General features: G+C 31.3%; 1 protein-coding gene across 4 annotated transcripts in view; it reads right to left on the reverse strand.

Annotated features, from left to right (window-relative positions):
- Positions 1-5,653: 5,653 nt before the first annotated feature.
- Positions 5,654-15,961, reverse strand: part of LOC143258673 (BMP-binding endothelial regulator protein-like) — an 85,512-nt gene continuing 75,204 nt past the window's right edge. For 3 of the 4 annotated variants that reach the window (XM_076518050.1, XM_076518049.1, XM_076518048.1), the window contains 3 exons: positions 14,451-14,623; positions 9,922-10,052; positions 5,654-8,469 (listed from right to left, as the gene is read on the reverse strand). In XM_076518050.1, coding sequence (XP_076374165.1) covers positions 8,291-8,469; positions 9,922-10,052; positions 14,451-14,623 — 483 coding nt within the window. In that variant the 3' untranslated portion in view covers positions 5,654-8,290. Of the gene's footprint in view, positions 8,470-9,921; positions 10,053-14,352; positions 14,624-15,961 lie in introns of those variants that run through there. The other variant, XR_013032455.1, reaches the window with a different exon arrangement.

The following is a 15,961-nucleotide window of genomic DNA, read 5'->3' on the forward strand; positions in this document are numbered from 1 at the left end:
AATAAAGAATTTTTCCATTTTAATTTATTACTTTTGTCTTTTTTTTTCGAAGTGAAGAGAGTGAGCTGTTGTGAAAAATCTTATAGAGGTGAAAGATACTGCTAAAGGTTGAGAAGCACTGGTTTATTCAGTTTAATTAAAAATAAAATAAAATAAATTCTATTGATTAACAACACTGCCACAGAATGATCTTGTAGTGACATCTGTCGAACATTTAGAGATACACACAAAGTTCTATTTTAGAGAATTCCTACAGTAAGTGCAAAAAGGAAGGACTTACAGATAACAGTATGAAAAATGAAATGTTTGTGCAGCCATAAGCAGTTATATTAAAGTGTTAAGACACGTAGAGACAAACAAAATTTAGTGTAGAGCCAGTGAATGAACCTATTAAAATAAATTAAAACAAGCCTAACAGAAGTCATTACTTGTACTAGAGAAAATTTATTTAATGGGGAGTCTACTCTGTTCAGAAGTCCCAAATCTATGCGGTCCGTGGTTAGAAATATAAAGTTTACTACTGAAATTGTGTGTGTGTGTGGATAACATGCAGAGGTAAAGGGAAAAAGTGACCAGTTCAATGGTGTATGTGTGTGTTTTCTAATTGCAAAGCCACATTGGGCTATCTGCTGAGCCCACCGAAGGGAATCGAACCCCTGATTTTAGCATTGTAAATCCGTAGAGTTAGTGCTGTACTAGCGGGGGGCCCAGTTCAAGGAAGATAGTAGAAAGCGGCCAGTTTTATAATAACTCCTCATGTATTTACGAATGAATGTGGTTAAAGAGTTTACAGTTTTACCCATCTAGGCAAATAACTTTGCAGCTAGTATGAAACGTGAACGTCATAAAGACACAGTAAATATATCGAGAAGAACAGCAGTTCCGACGGCCAAGTTAAGTACATACATAAAGTTGGTTGACAGAGGACAATGGCAGTGACTCTCTATACAACACGAATTATTTTCTTGTTACTGGCGCAACTACAAAGCAAGAAGCACAATTCCATTTTTAATAGAGAGTTTTAATGATGATTTTAGAGGCAATAAAATCAATCTGGTCAGTATTGCAGTTAATTAAATATAGTGTAATCACGTTTATATTTATAAAGATTAGAATGCATTGTTTCATCATATGGGTGACCTCACTGCTAACAATATTTTCGGCCGTAATCCCAATAATATCCAATAAAGTTCGGCCACTTTAGGAAACCCAGGTTAGTCCTAAACACATAATTTAAGCTAATAATTCAGAACAGTCTTTATTATAAAAGTATAGTAATAAACCATAGGCTAAAATTTAAAGTAAAGATATTCGATAGGCTAACTTTGAAGTAATACTTGAAAGTAACAATGAATAAATAATATAGTATACCTTAACGAGGGAATACCGAAAAAACTAGCTTTTGGTTTAAACTAATAGCAAAAGTAGATTTCTTATGTAATTGCAACATTGTTCTCCACTTCCGCCTATAAGCTTTTGATGTAACTCATTAAACCAGTCTTAGTGTATAACGCGAGCGTTGAGTTACATTTGTGGCAACGTTAAACGTGTTACAGTTTAAACCGTGTCGAGTTAGGAGTTGTAATTTTCAAACAGTATAACTAAAAACTAATGTTTATGGAGATACAAAATAAAAAATAATATCTCAAGTGGCCATGATAATATGACAATATTAAATGTAATAAGAAGAAAATACCATGACAAAAATAATAAGCAATGTTTATAAAAGACTTTAATACAGTCTTCGGTTAAATTTGAAACAAAATATCAGTATTTGTCATACAATAAGAGAAATAAATCGTCAATGTAACCCAAAACCGTAATTCTTTTGCTCCTGTGTTTTCCAACAGTGGGACACTCTTTTTTTTTTCACCCCACAACATCCTTATTTCGGTTTTTCAATAGTGGAACATTCTTTTAACACTTCACGACAACGTTATTTCGGTTTTCTAAACAGTAAAACACTGTTTTTACACTACCTTTACACATTTTTATTTCGGTTTTCCACCAGTGAAACATTATTTTTACACTACACGATATCTTTATTTCGACGACATTTCAAGAGATTGTCAATGAAAAAATAAACCAGAGAATGTGTCTAATGTGTTGTTTGTATTATTCTTATTGAACTGTTTATTTGCCTTTCAAAAAATAGCATTCATTTGCAAAAAAAGATGAAAATAATCAACAAATAAAACAGTTTCTCTTAGGATAGTAAATAACCTGAAAATCTCCGTGTATTATATTAACCACGAAGTTACACTTTAGGTCGCGTAAAAGTACGTTTCCAAAGACGGAACTCACCGACTGCATGACGTGGCTTTGTTTAGAGAATAATCAGCCTCTTCCGAAAAATGTGGATATTATCAGCGGTACACAAAATATATTCTGTCATTGAATAATATATGGTTTGATAGACAACAGCCAAAAACCAATGATACTAAAAGTACAGTTCAGATAGAACTGTATGTACTTTGTATGCAAAAAAAAGTGACAACTGTAACAAAGATATTGCTAATGTAAACAAAACAACACATAAAAAAGTTATAGTTGTCACTTTTTTTGCATACAAAGTACATACAGTTCTATACAGACAACTATAACAAAGATATTGCTAATGTAAACAAAACAACACATAAGAAAGTTATAAAAACAGTCCAGCAATAAAAAGTGGAGATATTAGATACACAAACCAAGTTAGAAGATCCAACTGAGGTACCTTTAATATATTATTAATTTTATTATAAGATCTATAAAAGGGCACAAAATGTAACCCCTTATCTTCATCTGTTGATTGGTTTATTGGAATTTCACACAAAACTACACGAGGGCCATTTACACATTTGCACATGCAAATTATTTTGAAATATTACATTTTTCTGAAGCACTTCTTAATTAATTATTTACAGTCGTGTTTTCATGTGATTAAAGTATGTAAACAGATTACAAATTTGAGTATTTTAGACAGACTATGAAGAGTTATTGTTTGTGTTAACGTTAATAACAGCCTCATACATCTCTTATAATGTATTGTGTCTTACACTCGGTAAGATTATTTGCAGAAAAAATACGTTTCATACACAGTGCATAAATACGAATGCCGTAACAATAAATCTCACTCACTTTTTGTTTATGGATAGAAAACAGGAGGTATTAAGAGTATCTAGCATCAAAAACTGATGAGTCTTGTGGAATAGTTCCTGCTTAAAGTTACAGTTTCTACAAGTATTAATGGCAAAAATATTAAGTGATTGTTGGAACTTAAGTTACCCCAAAATGTGTCTTAGTTTCACTTGAATCGACCAAACCTAACGAAGAATGTTAAGTATTAAAGCTGTGTACTTCCTAAACACTAAATTATGTGCTAAACAGATGCAGCACAGACCTTTCAATTTTGTGTCTAGCCCACATTAGCCCCCTTATAGGGAAGAGACTAGTGAGTTTAGTTATTTGTTTGCTTCAACAAACTGTTATTTGTACTGTGCTATTATCTTGATTTCTTCTAGCATAAACCGGTACGATATGCTAGTTTCTTGCTAGCTTCTACCTCTATAATTAATACACTATATAGGATATCATGGCAGTTATTTCAGACCCCAAATTTAATCAGTATTTCATTCAAGATCGGTTGTATTGTACACTAATACGGCCGTTGAGTGCAGAATATAGCGATATTCTTACTTACCAGAACCCTTATGTCATTCCCTTGGTACAAGTATATCGGAATTTTAAAGAATGATAAGTATTCTAACCCTGGCTCATTCAATTGACAATAGGGATCAGTGAAGTGTTATCATAGTGTTAAAATTTACATTCTGTAATGACATAAAGAATTAGTCCCATAAAATGGAAAAAATGACAAAATATTGTTTTGTCCTAACATTTTTGTACAGTACTGTATATTATTGATCATTATACATGTAACAAATTAGTATAAGATCGAGTTTCTTTACTTGTTGAATTTCGCGTTAAACCACTCGACGTCTATTTGCACTATCTATGAGAGGGAATAAATCTCGTTAACGCTACTCACCTTCAATTTTTGGGCTGCTCTTTTCCCCAGAAAATTATAATTATAACGCTCCTACAGTTGTAAAGGCGAGCAGGTTCGATAACAAGTTTCAATCTTGCAACCTGCAAATTGTGAATCCAGCACACTATCTTCTTGTATGCTAGGTCTTAGGAGCTAGAGTTTGAATTTGTTTTGTCTAATCCAGGGGTTCTCAAACTTTTGTTTAAAGATTTTTATTTTGAGATACGCGTTTTTTGTTGTTTTTTATTACAGTAAAACCACATTTGAATATCTGCTGTGTCCAGCGAGAGGAATCAACCCCTGATTTTAGAGTTTTAAGTCCAAAGACTTACCGCTGTTCCACCGGAGGGGGACTTTTTGTGATACAAACCACAATCAATTTTTTAAAGCGAAATAAATCTAATAGTGCATAGTAATATTTTTGACACCTACTCATTAATGGGAAGGATGTGATTGTCTTCCTGGCACAAATAAAACATTTGTAGTTTTTTTATTCGAAGGGAGAAAACCACTGACGGGTCTATGCAGGTCAGAAGTGAGAAGTATGTACACTGTGCGCAGGAAGACGAAATTGGGCTCCACGTACTCCCAGTGACACGCATACCACAATTTGAGAGTCACTGATCTAAATATTTATTTGACAAAAGTGTGCATCTACGTGTGTGTGACCGTTTATAACTGTCGAAACGATAAACCGATTGTCACTAAACTTGGCATACATCCTTAAGACTCCCCGGGGAGTAACATAGAGTATTTGGCATTGAGTTCTGCTTCCCTTCTTAATGCCATTCTTTGGGTCCCGTATGTCTTCCCATGAGTTGTGTCTGCTCATGATAGGCAAACCGTTGGACCTATTATCATCAAATCTACCATACACCCATAGAGCCCTTAATAAGTGAAACAGATGAATCAGCGTTCAGATCTGACCTCCTATTGTCATCCCCTAGGGTCCCAGTATTTCCCACATGCACTTAGCCGGCACGACAACTGTAATAACTTTAAAATAGAGAAATAATTATGAATACAATGACGTCTAAGTTAAAGATAGATCCCAGAATAATTAAATTACAGAATTATATGCTGACTTCAAAAAGATAGGATATTAACACGATAAAATATTCTTGCATTAAGTTATCAGGTTATTATCCGGGTATTTTGTACAGGGTACCAAAAGTACCTAAAGAAGTTGTCCTGTAAACCCATATATATTTTTAACATAAGTACGTTTAATTATGAATTATCTCGTCGTTTATTAAGATTTTTACAATTTACAAATAGTTAACATGTTAACTATTTGTGCAGCTATTTTGACCAATACGCTATTGGTAAACAAATAGGAGTGTGCATAATGCATGACACACACATTCTAGGATGGTACTAATGTTTTATGACAAATATAATTAATTATAGCAATACTTGTTCAACTTAGAAAAGACATTCACACCGTAGCGCTAACAAATGAAGTGTACGTTATAAACTCTCGATGAATGTGACTTAACAGTAAGTCAAAGTTTAAGATTATTTCGAGGTTGAGTGATGAAAAATGATACTCTCTTGCTTGATAAATCAAGGTCAAAGAAGCAAGTCTGACAATTAATATATTGTTGAAGAGACAAAAAATTCGTGATATCCAAAAAATGAAAAGGAACTTTACTGATTATAAACATGAAAAGTACAAAATTTTCAGAAATATCCCTGCCGATAACATTTTTCTTGTGACTAATTTCTAATTACAGTTTTAAAAACAGAACTCTCATATTAAATATACGGAATTGTATATGAAGATACACACATATTTACTCGTACATAGACCATGTCTACAGTCAGTTTTAACTGCTACCTCACGACATTTACCTTTATTAAAAAAAAAAAGAGACAAAACTTTTACCTAACTTCAACGTAAACGCAGTTCAGCATTAGCTAAAACGTGAAGTGCAGAATTATCTGCATGTATCTGATTACATACAATGGTCCTGTAAGGCTGTGCCTAGGTGTTGTACATAATGTTAGACTGTTTAAATGGATCTGTTTATCACAGGCTATAAAAGTTGTAAAGATGCACCTTTAAATGTAATGCAGTGATTTCACAGTTTAATTATTATTATTTATTGTCATTATGTGTCTTGGTTGCTGGAAAAATTCGCTAAATAATAAACAGAGAAGTAAATGTTTAATTAAATAACACAAGTTGAATCTTCAAATTGAAGACAAACATTTATTAAAATTTTTTTTCTCTAGCGTAATGATTAATTTTTAGAAGAAGGAAAAGTATTGGATTCCTGTTTCAGATTGGGATGGGGTATTTTGAGATTTGAAATACAATAATTTAAAGGTTACTGAGACTTTTATATGGGATGGTACAGGAGTTCAGTAATCTAGATATCTATGTTAGTCGGATATCAATACGAAATGCAACTATGGCATCTTAAACTTATACCGTTTCGATCTTTAGCTTTTAAAAAAAAAATCCCAAATAGATTTTGGATCTCAGGTTCCAATACACATGATAGAAATAAGATCTGCTTTGGGTTAAGCCAAATTTATAGACTATGAAGACCTAATGCTAAATCTGCCAAAAACTACTTTCGTTTCTTACTCATCTATCTATGACGTCATGGATGAAAGAATTACATCAGTGGCTAATTTAGAATTATTAAAAGAAAAAAATTAAATAGTAATATTTATGACAAAAACAACATTTACCGAAGCAATATTACGATCTCCGATAAAAAAACAAACAAACACACTAATCGTTGAGATGCTTTGCAAAGTCTACCCTTTTTGAAGAATAATTGGCCGGAAAAGTCTATGACTAAGTTCAGGAAACTGGTACTAATGACCACAATATCTGGACATTATACATCACTGAATAATTCCTTGTTAGGAACTTGTAGTACCATATTTGTTGCGATACTGTAAATCAATGGAGTCAACATGATGGAATACAATGAAGTAACACTTACATCCAGAATAACAAAGAAGCAAATAACTAATATATTTATATATATTCAAATGCCCTAACGCGACACAATTAGAATGTCAGTCTAGACCAGACGTTATCATAACTGTAAATGATTTATTACAATCAATACCACTTTGTAAAGGCTCCTAATACGAGCGGAAGTAATAAAAATCGTATTTTATATAAAACAAACTAAAAGGTAAAGAGTAAGAGAAAATTTTGAATAGTTGAAACAGCATATTTACACAGATTTAGGGCTTCATTTATTATATAGATTTTAACATGCATTACCTGAGAAATAATTTCACACAAAAAAAGACATTATTTGATCCCTCAAATATTCAAAAAGAAAATAGAACAAAAATAGAGTCGATTTCTCCTTTCAAAATAAAGTAATTAAAGCTATATCAATATACGTTGCATAGTAAAAAAATTATGAATAGATATCTATATACAATTATAGTACTGTTTCAACCCATGTATACTTTTGCAATTCCGTTGTGAACATGTAGTTTTCAATTTCCATAAAATTCGAGATATGATTCTTTTCTTGTTTTCAATTCACAAAAGTTTGGTGATGGAATCAGCTGTGTCACCACAACGAGTAGCGGTGGTACCGATTGTTTTTGAATAGACAGTTTTGTGGATAGGAAAATTAACATTGAAATGTATATAATGGTAGATTATTACAAGATCGAAAGAAGCAGAAAACGGAAAAACCTCGCTTGCTAACACATACAATAAAATGTATATAAGACAAGTATAATATCTACCCATCTTATGGTTGTTGTTTTCGAAGTGCAATCACACAGAATTATAGATAGTTTTGAAAATAGCAAATTGCAAGATCTCATCCACTTGCATTTCACTTTGGAACTCTTTAGTAAATCTGTAGTGAAAAAAAAAAGATCAAATATTTTCAAGACGTCATAACACTGAAACAAAGTTAGTGACTGACGGGGTAATGGAGGTTCCACCGCCGACTACTGTTCACAGACAATCATTGATATTACGAACAGTTGTTATGCAGGCGTTTTGGAGCAAAACTGTTTGTACTCACAAAAACAATTCTTTAATTACTGGTCACTTGATTCATTAAAACGTAATGTTTACTTTGTTCTAACCATTGGTAACTCATCCCGTTACTGTCACAGTCAGGAGGTTGTTTCATCTAGTGAACAGGTGGGGCATAAAAATCCTTTTGCTTAAGCGACAACTAGTGTCACCTAGAGGAGAAATCAACAGAGATCAAATCCATTTTACTTAATTTGCGTAAAAGCAGTCTTCTCGAAATGTTAAGAATGGCATTTATCAATCGAAACGCAACGATTCTTGAACAAAACAGTTCCCACAGGACAATTACAACCAGGTCTGCAGCGCCTCCTACAGGGTTTGTTCCGTCTGTAGTTTCGACAGGTTTGTTTACACGGGGAACCACATGTTGTAAACACGGCGCCTTTTGGACAATGTGCATCTGGATATAAAGAAAGGGTGTATGTATATATTTCACAGAAAATTAATATTAATAAAGTTATATAAACAAAATCAAAAGTAAGGACTACGTAAAAACAGCAAATCTAAACCTCTAATTAATTATATTAGTTTGTTATAACCTAAAAACAAGCCGAAACAAAAATAAATTAAAAAATAATGAACAAAAAGAACTGCACTAATTGAAAAGATCATAGGGAACAAGCTATGATGTGGGATATAAAATGTACCCTAAGTTTTGGAGATAACTGCGAAAGTAGGACTCACGTTGCGGTGGGGATGCACCGTCTATCAGTCATAACCTCCATTCGCCAGTATCACAAAGAAATAAAATAAAGAAGTACCAATAAATACAGAAATAGAAATTATGAGAACGAGATGTGGGAGCTCAAGCCCACAACGTTCCACATCTATATCACCCTTCACTGCCTGCAGACAGTTGTAAGAAGGTGACTGCTTTCCAAAGTAAAGAAGAAGTAAAAATTAATTGAAAAATAAAAATAAGAATAAAAAAATAAGGTACTACCAGTTGGGGGGGGGGGTTAGTTAAAACTTACCTCTTGAAGTTAGCATTCCAGACCCATTATGGTATAAAGACATTAACTGATAGCCCAGTAAACAATTATAGTAGTATGAAGAGTCCCATCCAATTATCTAAGTAGACTAGTATAGCACCCAACCATCACCCATTTCTATGAAGTTAAAAAAATGTATGTGTGATTATTCTTTTATAGTTAAATTGAAAAACAAATATTCGTTGACTATCCAAATTCTTTAAGTAATGTTAAACTTAAAAACGCCGAGAAATGCAAGAATTATAAGTAATTTATGTATATAACAATAGGAATCTAGATATCCATAATGTTACAAAATATATATTTAAATGTCAGAATAAAAAGAAAATCGAAACACTTTTACTTTCACATTCTAAAGTGTTAATAAATACTTTTACATTTCTGTCTACTTTACTTTGCAAAAATGTACAAGTAGACTATTTAAATTGCTGTATCTATATAAATATAAAGTACTGTTATACGTCCGTGTAACTACTTCTCAGAGTGTGGATGGATCTTCACCAAAATTGGTATGGAGGTTCATTAGGTACACGTTAGGTACATACAAACTTTCAGTTTTGCAGTATGTATGGGCGTTTTTGTATTTTTTAACCGCTACTACATTCCCTGTTGATGATTTTCACCAAATTTGGTATGAAGGTTTATTGAGTCCATATACGTACATACTTCCAGTTTTGTGTTTTGCCGTTTTTATGGGCGATTTTTTGTATTATTTACAATTACATATAATAGAAGCAACTTTTCAAGTCTTACAATAACCTTTTATTAATCGTTATTTTACATAACTTCCGTTCAGCGACGGATACTTCAGGTAGTAATACATAAATAGTAAAATTCAGTAAAGAATTGTAATTGCTTACTTTCACAGCCTGTGTCCTTCCGCCAATCAAGGATGATTCCAGCCCTTTCACATTCCCTTGCATAAGCCTGGAGAGCTTCACAGTAACATCTCTCCGCCAGAGGGCACTCACACATATCGATAAGGCAGGATCTATGAAGATACATTGGAAGTTCATTTAAAATTCCTTAGTTTTAAAAATGCGCGCACTTAGTGTTTCATATAATAACTTTGGGAAAAAATTATGTGAAACTAAGTTTTTATTTATCTAGTTATATATCTAACGACATTGGGTTATGGAATTAAGCAAAACCTAAAAATGTGGGCTATAAAGGGTGTTATTCATTGTTTTACAAACACGATTATAAAAGATATAATTCAATATGTATTATAATTTTTGCACACTTATTTTAATGATGGCCGCTTCACAAAATTCACAGATTATGAATTTTTAAAATAGCGTACCTCTCATTAAAATTGACATTTTTTGAAATGAGAGCCAAAATCGATCAGTCACAGTTCTCACATTTTTTGGCCGTTTAACTCATTCATTTACACATTCATCAATAATGGTACGAAATTGTAAGTTGTTTATTATAAAGGCACAAATCTATACAACGGGCTATAAATGTACTGTCCATTGCGAGTATCGAAACTCGATTTTTAGCGATATAAGCCCTCAGACTTACCTTGGACCAACAGGGGCCAACACGTATACCGAATACCAAAATGTTTTAAGATTATGCTTCAACATAATACAAGATTGAAAACAGGTAGGCAACCAGTGAATTATAAACATGAGGAAAGGTTTTATTGATGGTGGCACATGCTACATGTTTCGACAGAATATAGATCTATCTTCTTCAGACATGATTTGTGCTAAGCAATACAAAGTTTATATATATCGTCACAAAAATAAAAAAGGGAATGAAAAAAAATCTGTTGTGTCTTGCATTGTTGAAAGGTGAAAGATTAGGGTTAACATAATACTTTTTACTGTTTTGGGACTTGATACAAGCCCCACATATGATGTTTGGGTTAACCCAAACATAGTGCTATAACACAAATAGTTTAATTAAGTTTACGTATCTTAAACAAATTTCTTATCTTGGTGGGCCTGAATTTGTTCCCAAATAGTTCTTTGTTTAAAAGTGGCATTTAGAGGTCACTAAGTAGAAGAGAAAGACTAATCTTATTTGATTCTCAAGTGGGTGAATGTTTTTCTTAACAAGACATAGTCATCAAAGTTTAATTATTAACAGGTAACTTACTAGTAATAATACATGGTCATTCAAGATTAATTAACAAGTAACTTACTGGTAACAACACAAGCACATAAGTGTTTAATAATTCAGAAGACATATTCTGGTCATAAGACATGATCATAAGAGATTAATTATTAACAAATAAATTACTGGTAATAAGGTATGGTCATCAAAATTTAATTATTAATAAGTAACTTAATGGTAATAAGACATGGTCATAAGCGTTTAATTATTCGTAAGTAACTTACAGGTAATAAGGCAGGGTTACAAAAGTATAATTATTAACAAATAACTTACTGGTAATAAGGCACGGACATCGTAGTTTAATTATTAACAAGTAAATTACTAGTAATAAAACATGGTCAAAAATATTTAATTATTAAAAAGTAACTTACTTATAATATTGCATGATCATCAAACTTTAATTATTAACAAGGAACATACTGGTAATAAGACATAATTATGAGCATTTAATTATTAATAAGTAACTTACTGATTGATAATAATGCATGCCCAAAAAGTTAAATTGTTAACAAGCAACTACTGGAAATAAGATATGGTTATCAAAGTTTCATTATTAACAAGTAACTTATGGATAAAAAGACATGGTCAACAAAGTTTAATTATTAACAAGTAACTTACTACTAACAAGGTATGGCCATAAATGTTTAATCATTCCAAAGAGACTTAACACATAATAAGGCATGGTTATCAAAGATTAATTATTAACAAGTAACTTACTGGTAATAATGCATGGTCATAAAAGTTTAATTATTAACAAGTAACTTACTGATAATAAGACAAGGTCATCAATGTGTAACATTAACAAGTAATTACTGGTAATAAGGTATGGTCATCAGAAATTAATTATTAACAAGTAACTTACTTGTAATATTGCATGGTCATCAAAATTTAATTATTAACAAGGAACATACTGGTAATAAGACATAATCACGAGCGTTTAAATATTAATAAGTAACTTACTGGTAATAATGCATGCTCAAAAAGTTAAATTGTTAACAAGCAACTACTGGAAATAAGATATGGTTATCAAAGATTAATTATTAAAAAGTAAATTATTGGTAATAAGGCATTGCCATCAAAGTTTGATTATTACCAAGTAACTTACTGGTAAAAAAGTATGGTTATCAAAGTTTAACTATTACCAAGTAACTTACTGGTAATAATGCATGGTCATCACATATTAACTATAAAGAAGTAACATACTGGTAATACAGCATGCCCATCAGTTCTTAATTATTCCTAGGAAATTTACTAGTAATAAGGCATGGTCATGAAAATTTATTATTAACAACAAGTAACTTACTAGCAATAAGGCATGTTATAAGACTTTAATTATTAACAAGCAACTTATTAGTAATAAGGCATGGTCATTAATTATTAACATTAACAAGTAACTTACTGGTAACAAGGCATGATCATCGAAGATTAATTATTAATAAATAACTTATTTGTAATAAGGCATGGTGATCAAGTAACATAGTGGTAATAAGAAAGGGCTACAAGAGTATAATTATTGATAAGTAACTTAGTCGTAATTAGGCATGACTATCAAAGTTCAATTATTAACATTTAACTTACTGGTAATAAGGCATGGTCATCAATGTTTATCATTAACAAGTAACTTACTGGTAATAATGCATGGTCATCAAAGTTTAATTATTAACAAGTAATTTAATAGCAATATCACATCGAATAAAAGGTTTAATTACCAATAAGTAACATACTGGTAATAATGCATGGTCATCAATATTTAACATTAACAAGTAATGTACTGGAAATAAAGTATGGTCATCAAAGTTTAATTATTAACAAGTAACTTAATGTTAATAAGGTACAGTTATAAGTGTTTAATTATTAATATAAAGCTTACTGGTTACAAGGCATGGTTATCAAAGTCTTAATAATTAACAAGTAACTTACTAGTAATAATGAGTGGTCATCAAATTTTAATTACTAACAAGTAACTTAGTGTTAATATGACATAGTCATCAGTGTTTAGTTATTAATAAGTAACTTTCTGGTAATAAAGCATGGTTAATAATGTTCAATTATTAACAAGTATCTTATTGGTAATAAGGCATGCCCATAAGGGTTTAATTACACCGAAGAGACTGACTGGTAATAATACATGGTCATCAAATTTAATTATTAACAAGTAACATACTGTTAATAAGAAATGTCATAAGCATTTAATTATTAATAAGTAACATACTGTTAATAAGAAATGTCATAAGCATTTAATTATTAATAAGTAACATACTGTTAATAAGAAATGTCATAAGCATTTAATTATTAATAAGTAACATACTGTTAATAAGAAATGTCATAAGCATTTAATTATTAATAAGTAACTTACTCGTAATTATGGTCATCAAAGTTCAATTATTAATAAGTAACAACTGGTAATAAGGTTTGGTGATCAAAGTTTAATTATTAACAAGTAACGTATTGGTAAGAATGCATGGTAATCAAAATTTAATTATTAACAGGTAACTTATTGGTAAGAATGCATGGCCATAAAAGTTTAATTATTAAGAAGTAATTTACTGGTAACAAGGTAGGGCCATAAGTGTTTAATCATTCTGAAGATACTTAACTAGTAATAAGGCATGGTCATCAATGTTTAATATTAACAAGTAAGTTACTGGCATGAAGTGTTTAATTTTCTGAAGAGACTTAACTGGTGTTAAGGCATGGTGATCAAATTCTAATTGTTAAAAAGTAACTTTCTGGTAACAAGGTATGGCCATAACTGTTTAATTATAATTAAAAACTTTCTGGTAATGAGACATGGTCATCTATGTTTGATATTAACAATTAACCTACTAGTAGCAATGCATGGCCATCAAAGTTAAATTATTAGCATGTAACTTACTGGTAATAAGGAATGGTAATAAGTGTTTCATCATTCCAAAGAGACTTAACTGATAATAATGCATGGTCATCAATGTTTAATTATTAACAATAACTTACTAGTATTAAGACATGGTCATAATCTTTTAATTATTAATAAGAATCTAACTGGTAATAAGGCATGGTCATCATAGTTTAATTAATAACAACTACTGGTAATAAGGTATGGTGATCAAAGTTTAATTATTAACAAGTAAATTGTTGGTAATAAGGCATTATCATCAATGTTTAATTATTAACAAGTAACTTACTGGTAATAAGGCATGGTGGTCAAAATCCAATTATTAACAAGTAAGTTACTGGTAATAAGGTATACCCATAAGTGTTTAATTGTTCCGAAGAGACTTACTGGTAATAAGGCAGGGGATCGACTTTAGCGTGACAATCAATCAACACAGTGGTAACCTTCAGAACGTTACATTCTCGAATTCCACGAATCTGTGATTCCCAGCTCTGTTTGCATGATGATGACTCTTGTGCTTTTGTTGAAAAGATTGATTTACATCGTCGTTTGCTACCTCTCTAAAGTCCAAATATAATAAAAAATAATGAACTACAATACTACTTTGTTTCCAATAGTAAAAAAGTAACTTACAAAACGTAAAATCCATATGGATTTATTTTTAATATCGGTTTATAAGTTATAAACTTATTTATAACTTTGCTCGAATCATTCCCCTGGACTTGTGCACGGTTTTATTGTGCAATGAAAGTTAATGCGCTTCATGTTTTAAAGATAAACTGGAGTTTGTTACTATTGATTTAAGTACAATAACGACCTGTATCTCTATTAGCTAAATATAAGATACACTGAGGTCCTACTTTTATTTACTTTAAGGTACATTATATTACAAGTTTATCTATAACTTAAAAATAAAATAAATGTCAAAATATAGATAGTCAAAGTAACTACTGTAACTCGATTAATCCAGCGCATCTGGAATGTCTTCCATACCAATATCGAGTAGGTACTGAAAATAACCTACTTGTAAGTTGTGAAATCATTTGGGTTTTTCAAAATTTATTTCACAGAATCGTAAGAATTGCACTTAGTAATATGCGTATGTTCAGAAAGAAACAGAAATATATTTATTATATGTAACCATATAGGTCAACATACGTGTAATGCTAGAATACATTATCTAGTCATATGATAATGAGAGGACTTGTATTTCTTTTGTGGAATGATCTTAATCGAAAGATTGAAATGAACCTTCCGTTCAGATCGTGTATGTACTCCTGACACTCTATGACTTCCCTAGTTTGATCCTCTCAAAGATAACGTGCTTAGAGTTACTTCCAGACAATGAACATAAAGAAAAAATATGCATTTTGCATTGTTAGACTCAACTACTCATTTAAGTAGAGCTTCGAAAGATGAAAATAAGAAAAGGGAAAATAAAAATAAAAACCTTTTTAGCATTTAATGGGGAAAATGTGAATACTATGAAATTAGCCTAAATACTAGCTGGTGAAAAGTTTAAGACCATACCTAGGAGAAGTCCTAAACAGGGTAAGAAATGCCCAACAAGAGGTCTCAGTGGTGAGTTGCACGGCCGTCATTGCGAATAACTTCAAACATTCGCTTTGGCATGGTCGATATTGGCCAGCAATGTATATAGAACAATAAGATTCCCATTTTGTTCTTACTTAGATGAAAATTCATTGAAATAGGGAAATTTTGACTCACTCAATAAAGATGTATATAGCAATGAGGCAGATATGTAACTACAATAAACTTCAGTTTTTTTAGCCAATACTGCAAAATAGTGATTTTTAATATTTAGTCTTTCAGAAGGTTGTTTTAAACAGGCGATTTTTAAGGCCGCCATTTTGTTTCATTATGATACTTACTCTTAA

This window comes from Tachypleus tridentatus, chromosome 8, assembly GCF_004210375.1.
Source record: "Tachypleus tridentatus isolate NWPU-2018 chromosome 8, ASM421037v1, whole genome shotgun sequence".
NCBI lineage: Eukaryota > Metazoa > Arthropoda > Merostomata > Xiphosura > Limulidae > Tachypleus > Tachypleus tridentatus.